The sequence below is a fragment of the Siniperca chuatsi genome, linkage group LG9, assembly GCF_020085105.1.
Source record: "Siniperca chuatsi isolate FFG_IHB_CAS linkage group LG9, ASM2008510v1, whole genome shotgun sequence".
In the NCBI taxonomy this organism is placed as follows: Eukaryota; Metazoa; Chordata; class Actinopteri; order Centrarchiformes; family Sinipercidae; genus Siniperca; species Siniperca chuatsi.
The window spans coordinates 11,988,335-12,002,349 of NC_058050.1; the positions used below are offsets into that span (position 1 = coordinate 11,988,335).

The window sequence follows — 14,015 nt, forward strand, 5'->3', positions numbered from 1 at the left end:
AATAATAATAATAATATGAAAATAATCACAAGTTGCAGCTGTACTTGCCACATGCTGTAACACATGCATGTGGCAAAATACTTTATCAACACACCTGATTTTAAGCAGAAAATGACCAGGCAATTTAAGAGTGAGAAAAGAAGAAAAAAAAAACACAACACAAAACGAGGATAGATAGATAGATAGATAGATAGATAGATAGATAGATAGATAGATAGATAGATAGATAGATAGATAGATAGATAGATAGATAGATAGATAGATAGATAGATAGATAGATAGATAGATAGATGCTGACATGGGGAAAAGGATTAGCTTGGCAAAGGCTACATGCAAAGAAAATTAAATTATGTAGAGAGAAAAAAAAAGTACAATTGAAAACTAAAATTAGTTTCCAAAGAGATAAACAGAAATAGATAAAAGACAGCAAGGAGGTGAGTAATTTGACATTAACATAATACTTTGGTATTTAGATCACTGACCCAATTTCTCTCTCTTTCTCTTCCTCTCCATGTTTCATGCACTCATTCCCTCTTTTGGCTCCCAGCATAATCTCTCTCTCTCTCAGGCACACACAAATACACAAAAACACACAAAAGCTCAGTCACAGATGCGACCACACAACAGGAGAGATGGGTACATATGGTTCCAACTGTAAATGCCTTCCTCTGCTCTCTCCATCCTTCATTTTCTCTACATTCTGTCATTCAGTGCAGACTGGAGACAGACAGACACTATTTCACATACGCGCTGTAATATCGTCCATTTCCATATATGCTCCAACAGCACACGGCCATATGTAAAAGTATGTAATCCTTTGATGGATTTTCTCATATAAACAAGCAGCTTTTCATGAACTATACTATAGCAAAAATGGAAGGTGGGCTTTATTTAAACAGAAAATAATACGCTCTCCTGCACATATTTTGAGAAATTAGTGCACAATATTAAATTCCACAGCATGTTTTAAATAAATCCTATGAATCCTAAATGTTTACAAAAAACAGAGTTACTGTAGCCCACGCAATGAATATTGCAAGTTCCCAAAAGTTCAATAAGGCAGCTTCTTGACCATCAAAGTCCTCATAAGGCAAACCTCCATGAAAAACTGTGTGGACAACTAATGACATTTCCACTTACAACTAGGAGATTACATAATGCAAATTAACTAAACAATGAGCTGAAACTCACTATAAAGCTGGTGGGAATATTTCTCCACTTTCCTGGCAGCGTAGAGCATTATATGAAACAGAATTTAGACCATCATAGAGGGAAATATAATTTACAGATAATGTTAAATATAATCTGAATACATGAACATTTATTTTTATTTTTTTGTTTTGTTGGCTATTCAAGCCCAAAGCACAATCAAACACAATTTGGACTCATGACTCCAGTATTTCTAAAATCCTGGCTACTGCCCTGGATTCAAAAACATCTTGGCTAAAACAAGCTTGATGTAAAATAGTCAATCGTCTTATCATTACACTACTTGCTCTGATGATCCAACATGCTCAATACATTTGACGACATAGACGACTGATGTGATGTAGTTGTGTGTGTTCAGGTCATCATTGCCTGGCTACTCATCCACAGCGATGTCAAGCCAACAGTCAATACTACATTTCACTCAGCTGTGTTTTGCTCAAAGCTAGACCTTTATTAATAGACTGAAAAAGCAACTGAATGTCAACATCGCCAATAAGTGTCCACACACATCATGGTAGGAAGAAACGATGGAGAAAAAACAACAACTGGAATTGTTTAATCTGAAAGGAAAAATTAAACAAATCCCATCCTACTGTCTGCTTTTAGGAAGATGTCCATGCTGTTTGGTGAAATGTTCCTGTTTCCCACCATAATGTGCCTCAGGATAGTTAGTGGATGTGTCTATGCTAAGAGTGAGAGTTCGGGTGACAAATCAGGACAATCTGACATGTTGAATAATAGTGAGTCGGACGCCACAGAAATTACAACATGGGTCCAAATTAACTCAAGGCCCATTTGAGCATTTGGCTCTAATCCTTGTCCCAAATCCTCGACAGTGGCTTAGTATTTGGAAGGAATCAAACAGAGGAAGGAGCTTGTCTGTGGATGATGTACCGCCAACTTGGACCAGCTTGGGGAGCCCAAAAATAAAGGACTGTTTCATGTTTGGCTGAACAGGTGTAATTGTGTCTCATGCTCAGTCGTGTTTCCGCATGTGCCCTCCGCCTCTCCATCTCCCTTGTGGGATGCAAATGTCAAAGGAGAAAAAACATCCTTATGTTATTTGGCAGAAGAATAAAATAATAGCGGACAGCTGCTGCTTATCATCTGCTTCTGTCCTTGAAGACGACTTCTTATCCTGAACTGAGCTTTGAATGTCAGGGTGATCATGTAGAAGGCAGATGTTCTTTTAGACTTACTTGTGATAAACAGCTTTATAAATAATTGAGGAATGATCTTTTATCTGAATGTCTGTCTGCCAAAATGCCAGCTGTGTTTTTGTAAGTGTTTGATGTTTCAGTTGGCTACTTAATTTATCATTAGTCCAAATGGTGGAGTGTTGTGTTGGTGAGTTTGAATTATCAGAATAATCAGGCATCACACATGTAGTAGATTAACAGGTAGATTAACACTAGTTTCTAGTGTTGTTGTCATTTCTAGTGATTCATTTTTTAATTCATTTCAGACAGATAGGGATCTTCTGTACAATGGGTGAAAAATTGTAAAAATATAAAATAAAGTTGTTATTACATGTTTTAAAGGCCCTGAACGGACGCTCTCAATCAGTTTGCTAAGACAAAACCTTATTTTTTCTGTTTTAAAGTATTAAGTCCTTGCCATAATAATCTACTTTCACAAATAAAGTAATATATTTAAGAGGCCCCCTTAAATTTAAAATAGAAAACTATTAGAGCTGTGTGTAGTTAAAGGCAATCATTTAACACTGATATTCATATTCACATGAGACTGAGAGGAGGAGGGAGTCCCTTATTTGTCTCTAAAAATTATGTCTTGCTTGAGGGCGCAAAGCTGCGCTCGGTGTAGGATTCACATATATATCAAACAGCATTAATTTACACTGTACTGATTAACTTAAATAGCAAGAAGCCCAATACCATTGAATGAAATAGTAAAAAATGGAGAAAATACATTGCAATTCATCCACAAAGGGTAGTGGATAATGTGTTTAATGAAATGCATGTGGGTTAAGATGACACACTTGCAGTAAGTGGAAATAAACGTCATTAATAAATGTTAACTTCTTTTTTTTTTGCAGTGTTCAAAGTGCTGGCATCAGAAAAACAATGAACATTTTGCAGAATGGTGTGTCTTTAATTATGGCTTCCAACCAATGCATAAGTTCAGTGCCGTACAGCATCATTTGCTAACTTTGTGCTATTATTAAATGTCCTTGGTGCTTAATTCAAACAAGAACAAAATGTACAAGTTCTAATAGTTAATAAAGTTCAGTGCTCCACTTTCTGGTGAGAACAAGGATCGGCAACTGTTAATAATCCTTGACAACTGCATCACTAGTTAACCATCTGCCTCTTTTCTCAACATTCCCAGGGAGCCAGAGAGGACAACAATGTAATGATGCCAATCCACATCATTAGTCAGTGAAGTGATCAACAAAACATTATCAAATGAGAGTTGGAACAAAATGCCAGAGCAGTGTGGGCAGCAGTGTGTTAGATCATTCATAGACAGTCAGTGGAAGCTTTTGCTCCGGCAGCTGAGGAGTTTCGAGGGGTGATTTGTCAGTAAATATCAATCAAATTCAGACAAACACAAGAGGCGGGCCGAGTGCAGATGTAAAGCAAAAAAGCATGAACACATTTCACAGCTGACTTGGCAGGATTGGTGGATTAATTGTGCTGGTGTTAGTTAGACTTTGAAGTCCCCCCATGTGAGGAAGCTGAGCAATTATGGCCACTGAAATTCCTGGTAGACTACAACTTTTTACTGTAATCATGGCATTTACAGTCCTCAGACATATGTGGACCGAGTGGAAAGCACATATCAGCTCAACACTTGTTAATACTCCCACATTCACACAAATGAGACACACACAACCATACACTCTTTTCCCTTCACTCCCTCAGATTTTTTTGCCTGCTCAGTCCTTTACGTCATTAATGTGCATTCTCCTAGCTTTCACTCTCCCTCCACCTCTCCCTGTTTTCCCTCCACTCCCCCCGTCTCCCTCTGCGGTTTCTGTCACTTGTTCACAGACGAGTGGCCATTACATCGCCATGACCTAAATGTGTCACATCCCTCTCACTATGGCTCTCTCCCTCTCTTCCTCTCGCACTCCTCCCGCTTTCTCCCTATATCCCTTCCTGTCCGCCTGGACATCTCTCAAATGTTTTCTCCACCCCCCCTACACCCACTTTGAGAAGTGAAAATGCATTTGACCAGTTTTGCAATTGCTGACCCTGCCTGGCTCTCAGCTGTGTGCTCTTCTATATATATGAATCTCCTCTGCTCTTCAGTTAACAGTAAATGATCAATATAGCAGCTCTGTATTCTTGTAGGTATGTCTGTAAATCTCTATTGATGACAGACAATATGTTCAAATGTTACATCACTACAAATGCCCTGCATGGATACAATACTGCCTCTCCCCTTCTCATCTCATCTCGTATCGTCTCTTCATCAAACACAGTTGTGTATCAGAGTGACAGCAGCTCCTTTCAGTATTGATCCAGACGCTTCGTATCTCAGGAAAAACCAAGAAGAGAACTGACAGGAAGTCAAGATTGGCCCAAAACATTGACTGATTACCAGTAGTTTTGGACATTTTAGTTCAAATGTGTTCTCCTGAAGAGAGCCCCAACTTTGTGCATTTAAAGGGAAAATTCACTGATCAAAGTCAGTTAACAGGTAATGGTGAGTATCACTTTTTAATTAGAAATTTGAACTACTGTTTGAACATGTGAAAAAATTTCATATTTTATCTGTAATGAACTAGTTGAAATCGAACTTCACAGTGTATACAGGCAACAGGCCAGGTCTTGTACCCCAGCGCGGGTCAGTCATAAAATGCACTGTCCATCTGACCCATTGCATGTCATGTTGTCCTATCAGTAAACTAGCTATTGTTGTTCTTTTTGCTAATGCAAAATAGGTTAAACTAACGATGAGTGCTGAACAGATAATCATGACACCAAAAAACATCTGAGAAGTGATGTGAGGAAGCTTTTGGACTCAAAAAAAAAAAAAAAGTGGCTAAGGCTGTTAACTGACTTTGTAAAATGCCACTAGTAATGTTAGCTTGTTGAGTGGACCAGCGGAGACAGAGCGCATGAACAGAATGACAATTCTAGGATGTAGTTTAGGATTAGGCCGCATGTTGTTCACAAATTAAATTTAACAAATTCCGTGTTTGTTCAGCATTTGTATGATGTCTTATAACTTTGGTTGGAGTTTTGATTGATACATTTTTAATAGAAAGTCTGCATTACAAAACTGGAGTGTTACAGACATGGGCCTCTAGCAGGCAGGGAGGGTCTAATGAAAATACATTATCTAGTTGCATTATGGGAAGTGTAAGTGTCATGGTTTGATGGTTTATGTATAGTATTTCCTATTTTAGTTTGTAATATCCTCCTTCCCTCATGTGTCTTGTAGTTTAACTTCCTGTCTCTGTTTGTTTTTCCTGCCAGTTTGAATTATTTGCCCAGCCCTGATTAATTTCACCTGTCTCTCGTTGTCTGCCCTCACCTGAGTTTATTTAGTCTGTTCTGTGCTTCCCTTGTCTCTTTGTCAGATTATCATTGTATCCGTGTCACTACGTCAAGCGTACCTGCATTTGTTTCCCGTGTGTTCTGTGGATTAATGCTTTGTTTCTGTTGGACCTTGCCTGGATTTTGCCTGCTACCTGTCGAAGCTGTTTGCCTGTGTTGGACAACTTCCCTTATTTCAACCATTACCTGCCTGTAACCTGTGTAAGCCTTTTTCTGATCATTACACCATTGAACTGCACCTGCTCTGCCCCTGGGTCTGCGTTTGGGTCCAATCCCTTGTTTCCCTTGTTATCCTGCTTGACAAACCACAACAGTAAGAGCCAATGCTTTTGGAGTGTGATAGATATTCGAGAAAAAAGCCAGGATATCTCGGCCTCTGCTGCAACAATTTTGACCAATCCTTATTTAATGTCTCACAAGTCACCCAACTTTATCAAATGGCTGATATACTGTAGCTACTATATGTGGAAAATAAATTAAATGGACATGATGCAGAGATCCACATCCGTAGAAATCAAGCTGATCAGTTTTCCTCAGACTTACCCAAGCAGGCAGATCCATTGAGGTTCGGCTCATAGCCTTCATCACAGACACATCCTCCTACAGGAACCATCCACTCCCCTTCAGCATTGCAGTGCATTCGAGGGGGCGTGCCTCCCTGTGCTTTACTGTGGGGAACACATGTCCCACTCACAGGAACTAAGGCAGTCGGCTCTGCCCCTGAGGGAGTCGCAAGATAGGATGCCAAGTAGAGGCTGGTGGCTGGACAGCGGCGGTAGAAGATAGACACACCCATGAGGGAAACACAAGCACCACTGTCGACAATTGCCAGGACAAATCTGAAACAAGGGTCAGATGTTAACACTGAGACCACTTGAGACCCTTGGGAGTAATGAAGTTAGTAAAACATGAGCAGCAAAGTGTAGTACAGCGATGATTACCCATTGCGTGTGAGCGGGGCAAAGCTGCGTGTCTTGATGTTGATTCGGCTGTATCTGTTGGGTTGATACTGGTGAGGTGAACTGGGCTCCACCTTGGAGAAACTCTTATCAGCTGCGATGGTGTCAATCTTTACCCAGCCCTCCCTGGTGTCCTTCTCTCCGGTGGATGGCTGCAGTGAGGAAAGAGCAGAGAGGACAGCAGACAGTGGAGGGAAAGATAATCAGTGGTCAAGAGAACACAAAATAGCATGGAGAGAATGTGTGGTTGACAGGAAAGAAAGAAGTAAACAAGAGGAAAATTACGGATGTTAAAATAAGCTGGTTGATAGATGAATAAGGATTGGAAACATACAGCACATTAAAACAAAAAAGAAAACTGAAATAAGAGGGAAAATGACAAGATGAAAGACAAGCTCAGAGTTTTGCTGTATATTTCCCAGGCGCATGTATAATATGAAGTAATTTAGTGAGAAGAGTAAACGTTGACTTAGATGTATGCAGGTCCCAGTGGGGGTTCGTGCTTAAGTCCATGCAGAGACTTTCAGCGATGCAGTGCTTCCTGCTCTTCTGTGACTCTCCTCTGATTCCTCATCAGGCTTTGATTTGCATATTTAAAAAGCATCTCACTTCCCTCAGGAGAAACGCATTCCTCTTTACAAATACTGCATCCCTCCCACCGTGACTGCGACTGCACATGTAGCTCAGTCAATTCAGACTCAGTAGTTCAAAATGTACCAGAAAATAAAGAAAACTAAATGCAAAAATAAATAATACATCTTTGGACAGTCAGTGTCAGTCACTAAAAAACACGTTAACTGTTTAATTGACAGCACATGAGGGTCAGAGAATTTCCTGCAATGAATGTAAAATGATCAATGTCGTGTATTTTATGCCTTAAAGATGTAATTAGTGGGACTGAAGTGACATTTCTAGAGACCACAGTGGCACATTTATGCATTTTGTAAACCATAGTCCTCAACAAGTATGTTCTTCACATCAGTGTGGCCTAAGGAGGCTGCCAATCTCAACAGCTTTTTTGGCAAAACAATACTCAGGATGATTATACAATTATTCCTTGTCATGAGATGTTGAGAGGTTTTACTGTTCTGGTGTGACATGAGCGTAACATCAATGGAAATTGCATTTTACTGTGCTTAATGGTTCTGTCTGAAGGTTGTTTGCCTCAAGCAACAGCGAACAAAACAGAATAATGACAAAAATAAGAGGAATTAATCCTTATTAAATTCGGTTGAGATCAGATGCACCTTAATCAGAGCATCTTAGTTGCTGAACATTTAAAATGTCCAATTCTGAGTCGTACCATTAAAACTTAAAGGCTTTAGCTAATAAAGATTTCAGTAATGTTTAAATCCAACTGTAGCATCTCAAACTTGAACATGACTGTTAAAAATGATATATTAAATTTATTATGAAAATAAACACATTTACAAAATAAGTTTAAGGTATTATTTGTTTATCTATATATGTATAGCTACATGGAGAAATATGCCTTTCAGAGTTAGTAGTATCCAGGTTAGAGAGAGTCAGAAAAATCTGATTATTTTAACCTAACGACGCTTTTTAGTTATTTAGTCTGATGTTATTGGTTGTAATTTAAGGTAGATTATATTCTGTTATTTTGGTGAAACAATTTAAAATCATTACAGTGTCGGTCAGATATGTCAGCCGTATTTCATATTACTTCTCTTGCTGTTTATTCTAAAGATGTCTTTTAGATAACACTGGTTTTGTTCGTCAGCTAGTTCAGTTAGCTACATCTGTCAGTCACTGGGTGTAAAAAAAGTTTGTGTGGTGCTATAAGTATTAGTTACTGTGTAACTAGGCTAGGTTTGGTCTTAGAAAGAGCTGGTGCAACAGCTGCTGGACTCAAGTCTAGATGCCCCATGTTCACCAATAGATAAAACTGTAATTTTAGTGTTAATATCCCCCTTCAGCTGTGTTGCACATTAACCAGTTTTTAGTCTCCCTGTCTGATGGGGAAAACATTTGACTGGTAAAGTAAATAGCTGGGATTGATGCTCTATTTGTACTGTAATACTGTGGATTCAAATTGGGTTTTGCAAAAAGCTGGAAAGGGCTTATCTGTGATTGTCAGAGGAGACATGTCAAGCTAAGGACGTCTTATGCACAACCTTTCTTTTATACCATATGATCTTGACACGATTTCAATTTGACACCTGGGCATCTGTTCTTGTAAGGTTCATTCATCTAAGTAAAATGATTAAAAGTGTAACTTATAACATAATAATAATAATAATAATAATAATAATAAAAGGCTATTTGCTATGTAAATACAAAACTATGGCAATTGCGAGGTAATTACTGTGTAGCACATCCAGTGTTGATCTCCTGCCTCACCTCAGCAACCCAGGTCCTCTCCAGCTCTCTCTGGGAGTCGGCTTGTTTGTAGTACAGGGTGAGTGTCTCTCGGCAGGTGGGTGATGGTGATCGCAGGCTGGCACAGTCACGCACAGAGAAACGCAACGTGACAAACACCCGTGGAGCAGAGTGGCGGTACAGGAAGGGCGTAGCCAACCAGTTGTCTTGCTGACGGGGATTTTGGTTGACATTGCAGACCTCGAAGGTTCGTATGAGCTTCCCCCGGTCGTCCATGACACTGACCTCATCCCACTGAGAGACACAAAACAATGTTATAAGCTTGTGTAAACTCAACTTTGTAAAAGAGAAACATGATCTTAAGCAGGGGACTCAAGAATCAGCCTGTGTAAACTGTAAAAACCCTGGTGTGTTTATGGTTTGTCCAGTTATAAATCTTCCTTACATCTTAAAAGATTGTTTACATGTTACAAAGTAAATATTGAGCATATTGCCAGTGTTGCTGACATGTGGGTCAAAGTGATTAGGATTCATCCCCTGCGATCATGAATGTCTGTACCAAATTTCATGGCAATCCAATTCCATTCACCTCCATTGAACTGGGATGGAGGCGGACTCTTAGCAAATAAAACCAAAACAGGGTTGGCTTTGTAATTATAACAATAAATTAGTTTTATAAAGTGACATGGTTAGTTTTTCTCTTGCACTGGTTTGGCTTTTGCATGTGTATCATTGTTCACATATAACGGGTGGCTGACATTTGTGTCTGACTTGTGGAAGCTGTTGTGTAATAAAACGAGCAGATTTTGTCATATTTTAGGGAATCAGAATACTTGTAGATGCACAAATGGATTTGGACATGAGCTGTACATTCATGGAGAAAAACAAGCAGCACAGGGACACTGCTCTGAATGAGACTGTCAGATGAGTCAAAATGCAAATGTAGGCGCAGGGTTTAGTTTCACCAATTATACAGTACGGTGCCTCCAAGGATGAAAAGGCTCTGCATTAAGCCTGTGTAGCCCTGAGTGACAAGCAGGGCCTTTTCTGTTGTAACACAGAGGAATTATGTATTAGGCCTCATCATCATTATTCTCCCTGCAACAATAGCAAGAGGACAAAAGGTCCTGACACCCTATCAGGGTGCATTTGGCGTGTGTGTGTTTTTCTGTGTTTGTGCCTGTTAGTGTATCTCTGCATGCTCATGTCTCTTTCTCTGTGTGGTTTTGACAGCCAGTATGAACAAAAATCTTTGTAGCATCACACATGAGAGAGTGCATTCATATTTGGTCAAATTGGAATAATGATAAGATCAGAGAGCAGATAGAAAGAGTCAGAGGCGCTGTCAGTCTAATGGAGTGAAAGGACAGTTTTCTCTCTCCCAGGCTGTGATTCACTCTCTCAGTGGAATCGGATGGAAGGGACAACAGAGAGCACATGGTGGGATGGAGAGATGCAGGAGGGGGGAGTGGAGAAGTGAGGTAAAAGCCTGACCATGTGGACTTTCAGGTAGAGAGAGTAGCCGCTGGTATCCATGTGTGGCATTGCGTGCAGTTTGATTCTGTACCTTTTGTGGAAAAAAAACACAGCTTTCATTTATTTTCTGACCCCAAACCCAAAACCCCCACCTCTGCTCTCCCCTCCGACTCCCTTCCTTGTCTCGTTTTTTCCCTCCCTTACGAAAAAAGAAAGAAAGAAGAAAAAAAACGGGGCAGATCGGGGAGGAGGGGTGGATGAAGCGTTGGAAAGAAAGGAAAAAAAAATAGGGACGACTCATCTTCGTGATTTAATTTGAACCGAAATGCCGAGAGCCAGAGCGCCAGAGCGCAATCTCTCCAGTGACAGAGGGCAGGGAGGGGCAGGGCCTAGGACACAACTGTGGACACGAAGAAGCAGAGAAAGGCACGCACAGATACCCCAAGACATATGCATGAGCACACACACACAAAGCAAACACACAATGGAAGAATAGTGAGTGAAAACAAGGGGAGGGGGGAAAAAAGCAAAGACTACAGTAAGAAGTTGAGAGTCTGCTGGTTTGACACTGACGGGAAATGAGGGGCAGAGTGGAGATTGAGTTGGGGGATAAAAGGAAAAATATGAAGCAGAGACCCAGTGGCTCTGGGACTGTGAAGGGCAAAGGGAGGAAAGATTAAAAGAGGGAGAGAGGCAAAGAAGCAGAGGGGCTGCTTGTCAGTACATTAAAAGAATAGAAAGGCAGTAAGAGAGCAAGAAGGACCAGGAGGAAAGCGAGAATAGCCACACACCCTCAAGCAAAAGAAACAATGAGATGTGAAGAGAAAGGTGAGGGAAGGGTTAAAAAAAGAACACACACACACACACACACACACACTCTCCCTCTTTCTCTCCCCCTCTCTTGGTCTGTCTTTCTGCTTCTCTCAGCTTGATGCCCCGGGTCAAATAACCATATCTCCATCTCAGAAGCACTTCTCATCCAGGGACCATAAAGCAAAAAAAACAAAAAACAAAAAAAAACTCATGCAAATGCTTGACTTGCTCACACACACACACACACACACACACACACACACACACACACACACACACACACACACACACACACACACACACACACACACACACACACACACACACACACACACACACAAATGGATGCCCTCCTATTAGCAGCAGCCATCAAGGTTCACAAATTCCTACCACACATGAGGCCCTAATTAATCAAAAATCTTGTATAATTATGGCCCAACACTGGAGGCCAGACTGGGGTGATAATGATAAAGTTTACTGTAAGGTGAGATAAATGGCTTGACGTGAGTGTGTATGCTGACCAGATGTTGGTTAGAGACTACTGTATTTTCATTTGGTGCTTTTTGAGCTGCCAACACGTGGTGGTAGCTGGTCGTAATTGTCACCTCACTTGTTTGCCAAAACTAGCATGTATAACTGTAGCGTTAAGCTAATTTTATTTCTTGCACTGTGTGATACTCTAAATTTATATATCAGATGTTTTGCACATACTGTCCATGTGTGGATAGAGTCAAAAGAATAATATCTTTCTGCACTGGTAAAATAATTGGAATAGGAATTTCCTCCACAGACAGTAACAAGTACTATGTTTCTCACGTGTAGTTTGACTGATTATCAAAGATGTTGACAATGAAGACAATGTGTGTAATTATGAGCCATATTAGAACTGAGCCACAATCACTCACAGATGAATGAATTTAACTGTTGTTTAACTGACCCTGTAGTTGATCCTAGCACAGTCACACAAGTACACACATGCACTCACACATATAACCCCCCCTCCCCCTCGACACACACACATATTTACACAGCTCAAGACAATGCGACAACCTTAAATAAAAAGCAGCTCAAGAATGGGAGAGCTATGGTTCAATCACTGTAATCTCATCACAGATGAAGACACACAGACCAATATAAAAAAGCATTTTAGCCCTCAAGGTGAGACCTTGCTCATTCTCAGGCTGTGTGCCACCTGCCAAAAGCTCCACAAATCAATGTCAGATGCCAGACAGTCTGCAAGATAATAAACCATAACTACATAAACATTTATAACCTTATTCATAATCTTCAAGCTGAGATCTGTAACTTTCTGCATACTGTAATTATCTGCAGCAATGAGGTGTCCACGGCAAAAATAGCAGAGAAGGTTTTGTGGAAGCCTGCTGTTTATTTGAATCATTGCAATCAATGCAGCCTTGGAAAATGCACCAGCCAGCAAAACAGATATGACAGGGCTGCTCATGCTTGATTTTGATGTGTGAAAGTGCAAACGATTGTTCTTATTCCGTATGCCTTTTTTCTGAATAAACAGTACATGTAATTAATAATGTCATAATAATTACATACAGGACCTTTAATCATGACTAACTTAATACACAAACATAATCCTTTTTAATCTTACTAAATCTCTACCGAAACTTCATCAAAACCCTTTTAATGTCGCTTTAGTAATTGGCAATTATTTTGATTATCAATAAATCATTTAATTTTTCAAGCAAACATGTCAAACATTTGATGGTTCCTTGTCTTACATTATAGTAAACTGAACATCTTTGGGTTTGCGGCTGTTGGTCAGACAGAAAAAGCAATCTGAATACAGCTCCAGGAAATGGTGATCAGCATTTCTCACTATTTTCTGACGTCTTATAGACCAAACGATTGATCAAGAAAATAAGAGAGATTAATCAATAATGAAAAAAACTTTTGTTGCAGCCCTATACCTAAGACAACCATTAGTAACTTAATGCGTACCTTGCCATCAGTTACCTAACAGGATTGTTTCTATAAAAATATGTGTCTTGTGTTAAATCTCTCATTAGAGTTACACCATAAAGCCCAACAAACAATGTGATTATAACCTTACACTTAAAACATAACCATGTGTAACGTGTGCAATGCATTTGATTGGCCTCCCAACATGACCGCTTTAATGCTCCAACAGCTGGAAAGCACCTTGACAGTGAGTACCCTTCTTACCCCTGTGTCTGGATAGGTGGTCCAGCCCAGCTCTGAGGTAGACTCTGTTGTGTCCAGCAGCATCACTGACAGGTAAGGAAGCAGAGACAAAGACAAGGTATGAGCAAACAGACAAACAACATGTGCTGCTTTCAGTTTAATGCTATTGATTGCTGCACAAGTGTTTGAACTTGAATAGTGAGTGCTAAAAAAAAACGGGACTGTAAAACAGAATTTGTAATCATGAGATATTCTCTCAAGGCCTGAATCACAGAATGTGTGATTCTGTGATGCCATCAAGAGCTAAAATAATGGATCTGCTCCAGTGATGCTGAAGTTGAGATGAACTTTGCGAAGGAGGAGCTTTTACAATCAGTCTTTCATCCTTTTGTTAAATACCACGAGTAGCTAGAAGCCACTCTACTGTCGGTGGAGCAGGTCCAGGTTTTGTCCACATTTCTCTTGGATTTTCTCCCCCATGTGCAATAAAATCAGGGCTCCAGCTGTGTGCATC

At 40.0% G+C, this 14,015-nt stretch overlaps 1 protein-coding gene across 1 annotated transcript in view; it reads right to left on the minus strand.

The window, feature by feature from the left end:
• Window positions 1-14,015, minus strand: part of ephb6 (eph receptor B6) — a 35,718-nt gene that overhangs the window by 13,859 nt on the left and 7,844 nt on the right. Inside the window, exons 2-5 of the mRNA XM_044208884.1 lie at window positions 13,523-13,587; window positions 9,059-9,331; window positions 6,680-6,849; window positions 6,282-6,577 (exon numbers count right to left, since the gene is read on the minus strand). Of these exons, the coding sequence (XP_044064819.1) occupies window positions 6,282-6,577; window positions 6,680-6,849; window positions 9,059-9,331; window positions 13,523-13,587 (804 nt within the window). The remainder of the gene's footprint in view (window positions 1-6,281; window positions 6,578-6,679; window positions 6,850-9,058; window positions 9,332-13,522; window positions 13,588-14,015) is intronic.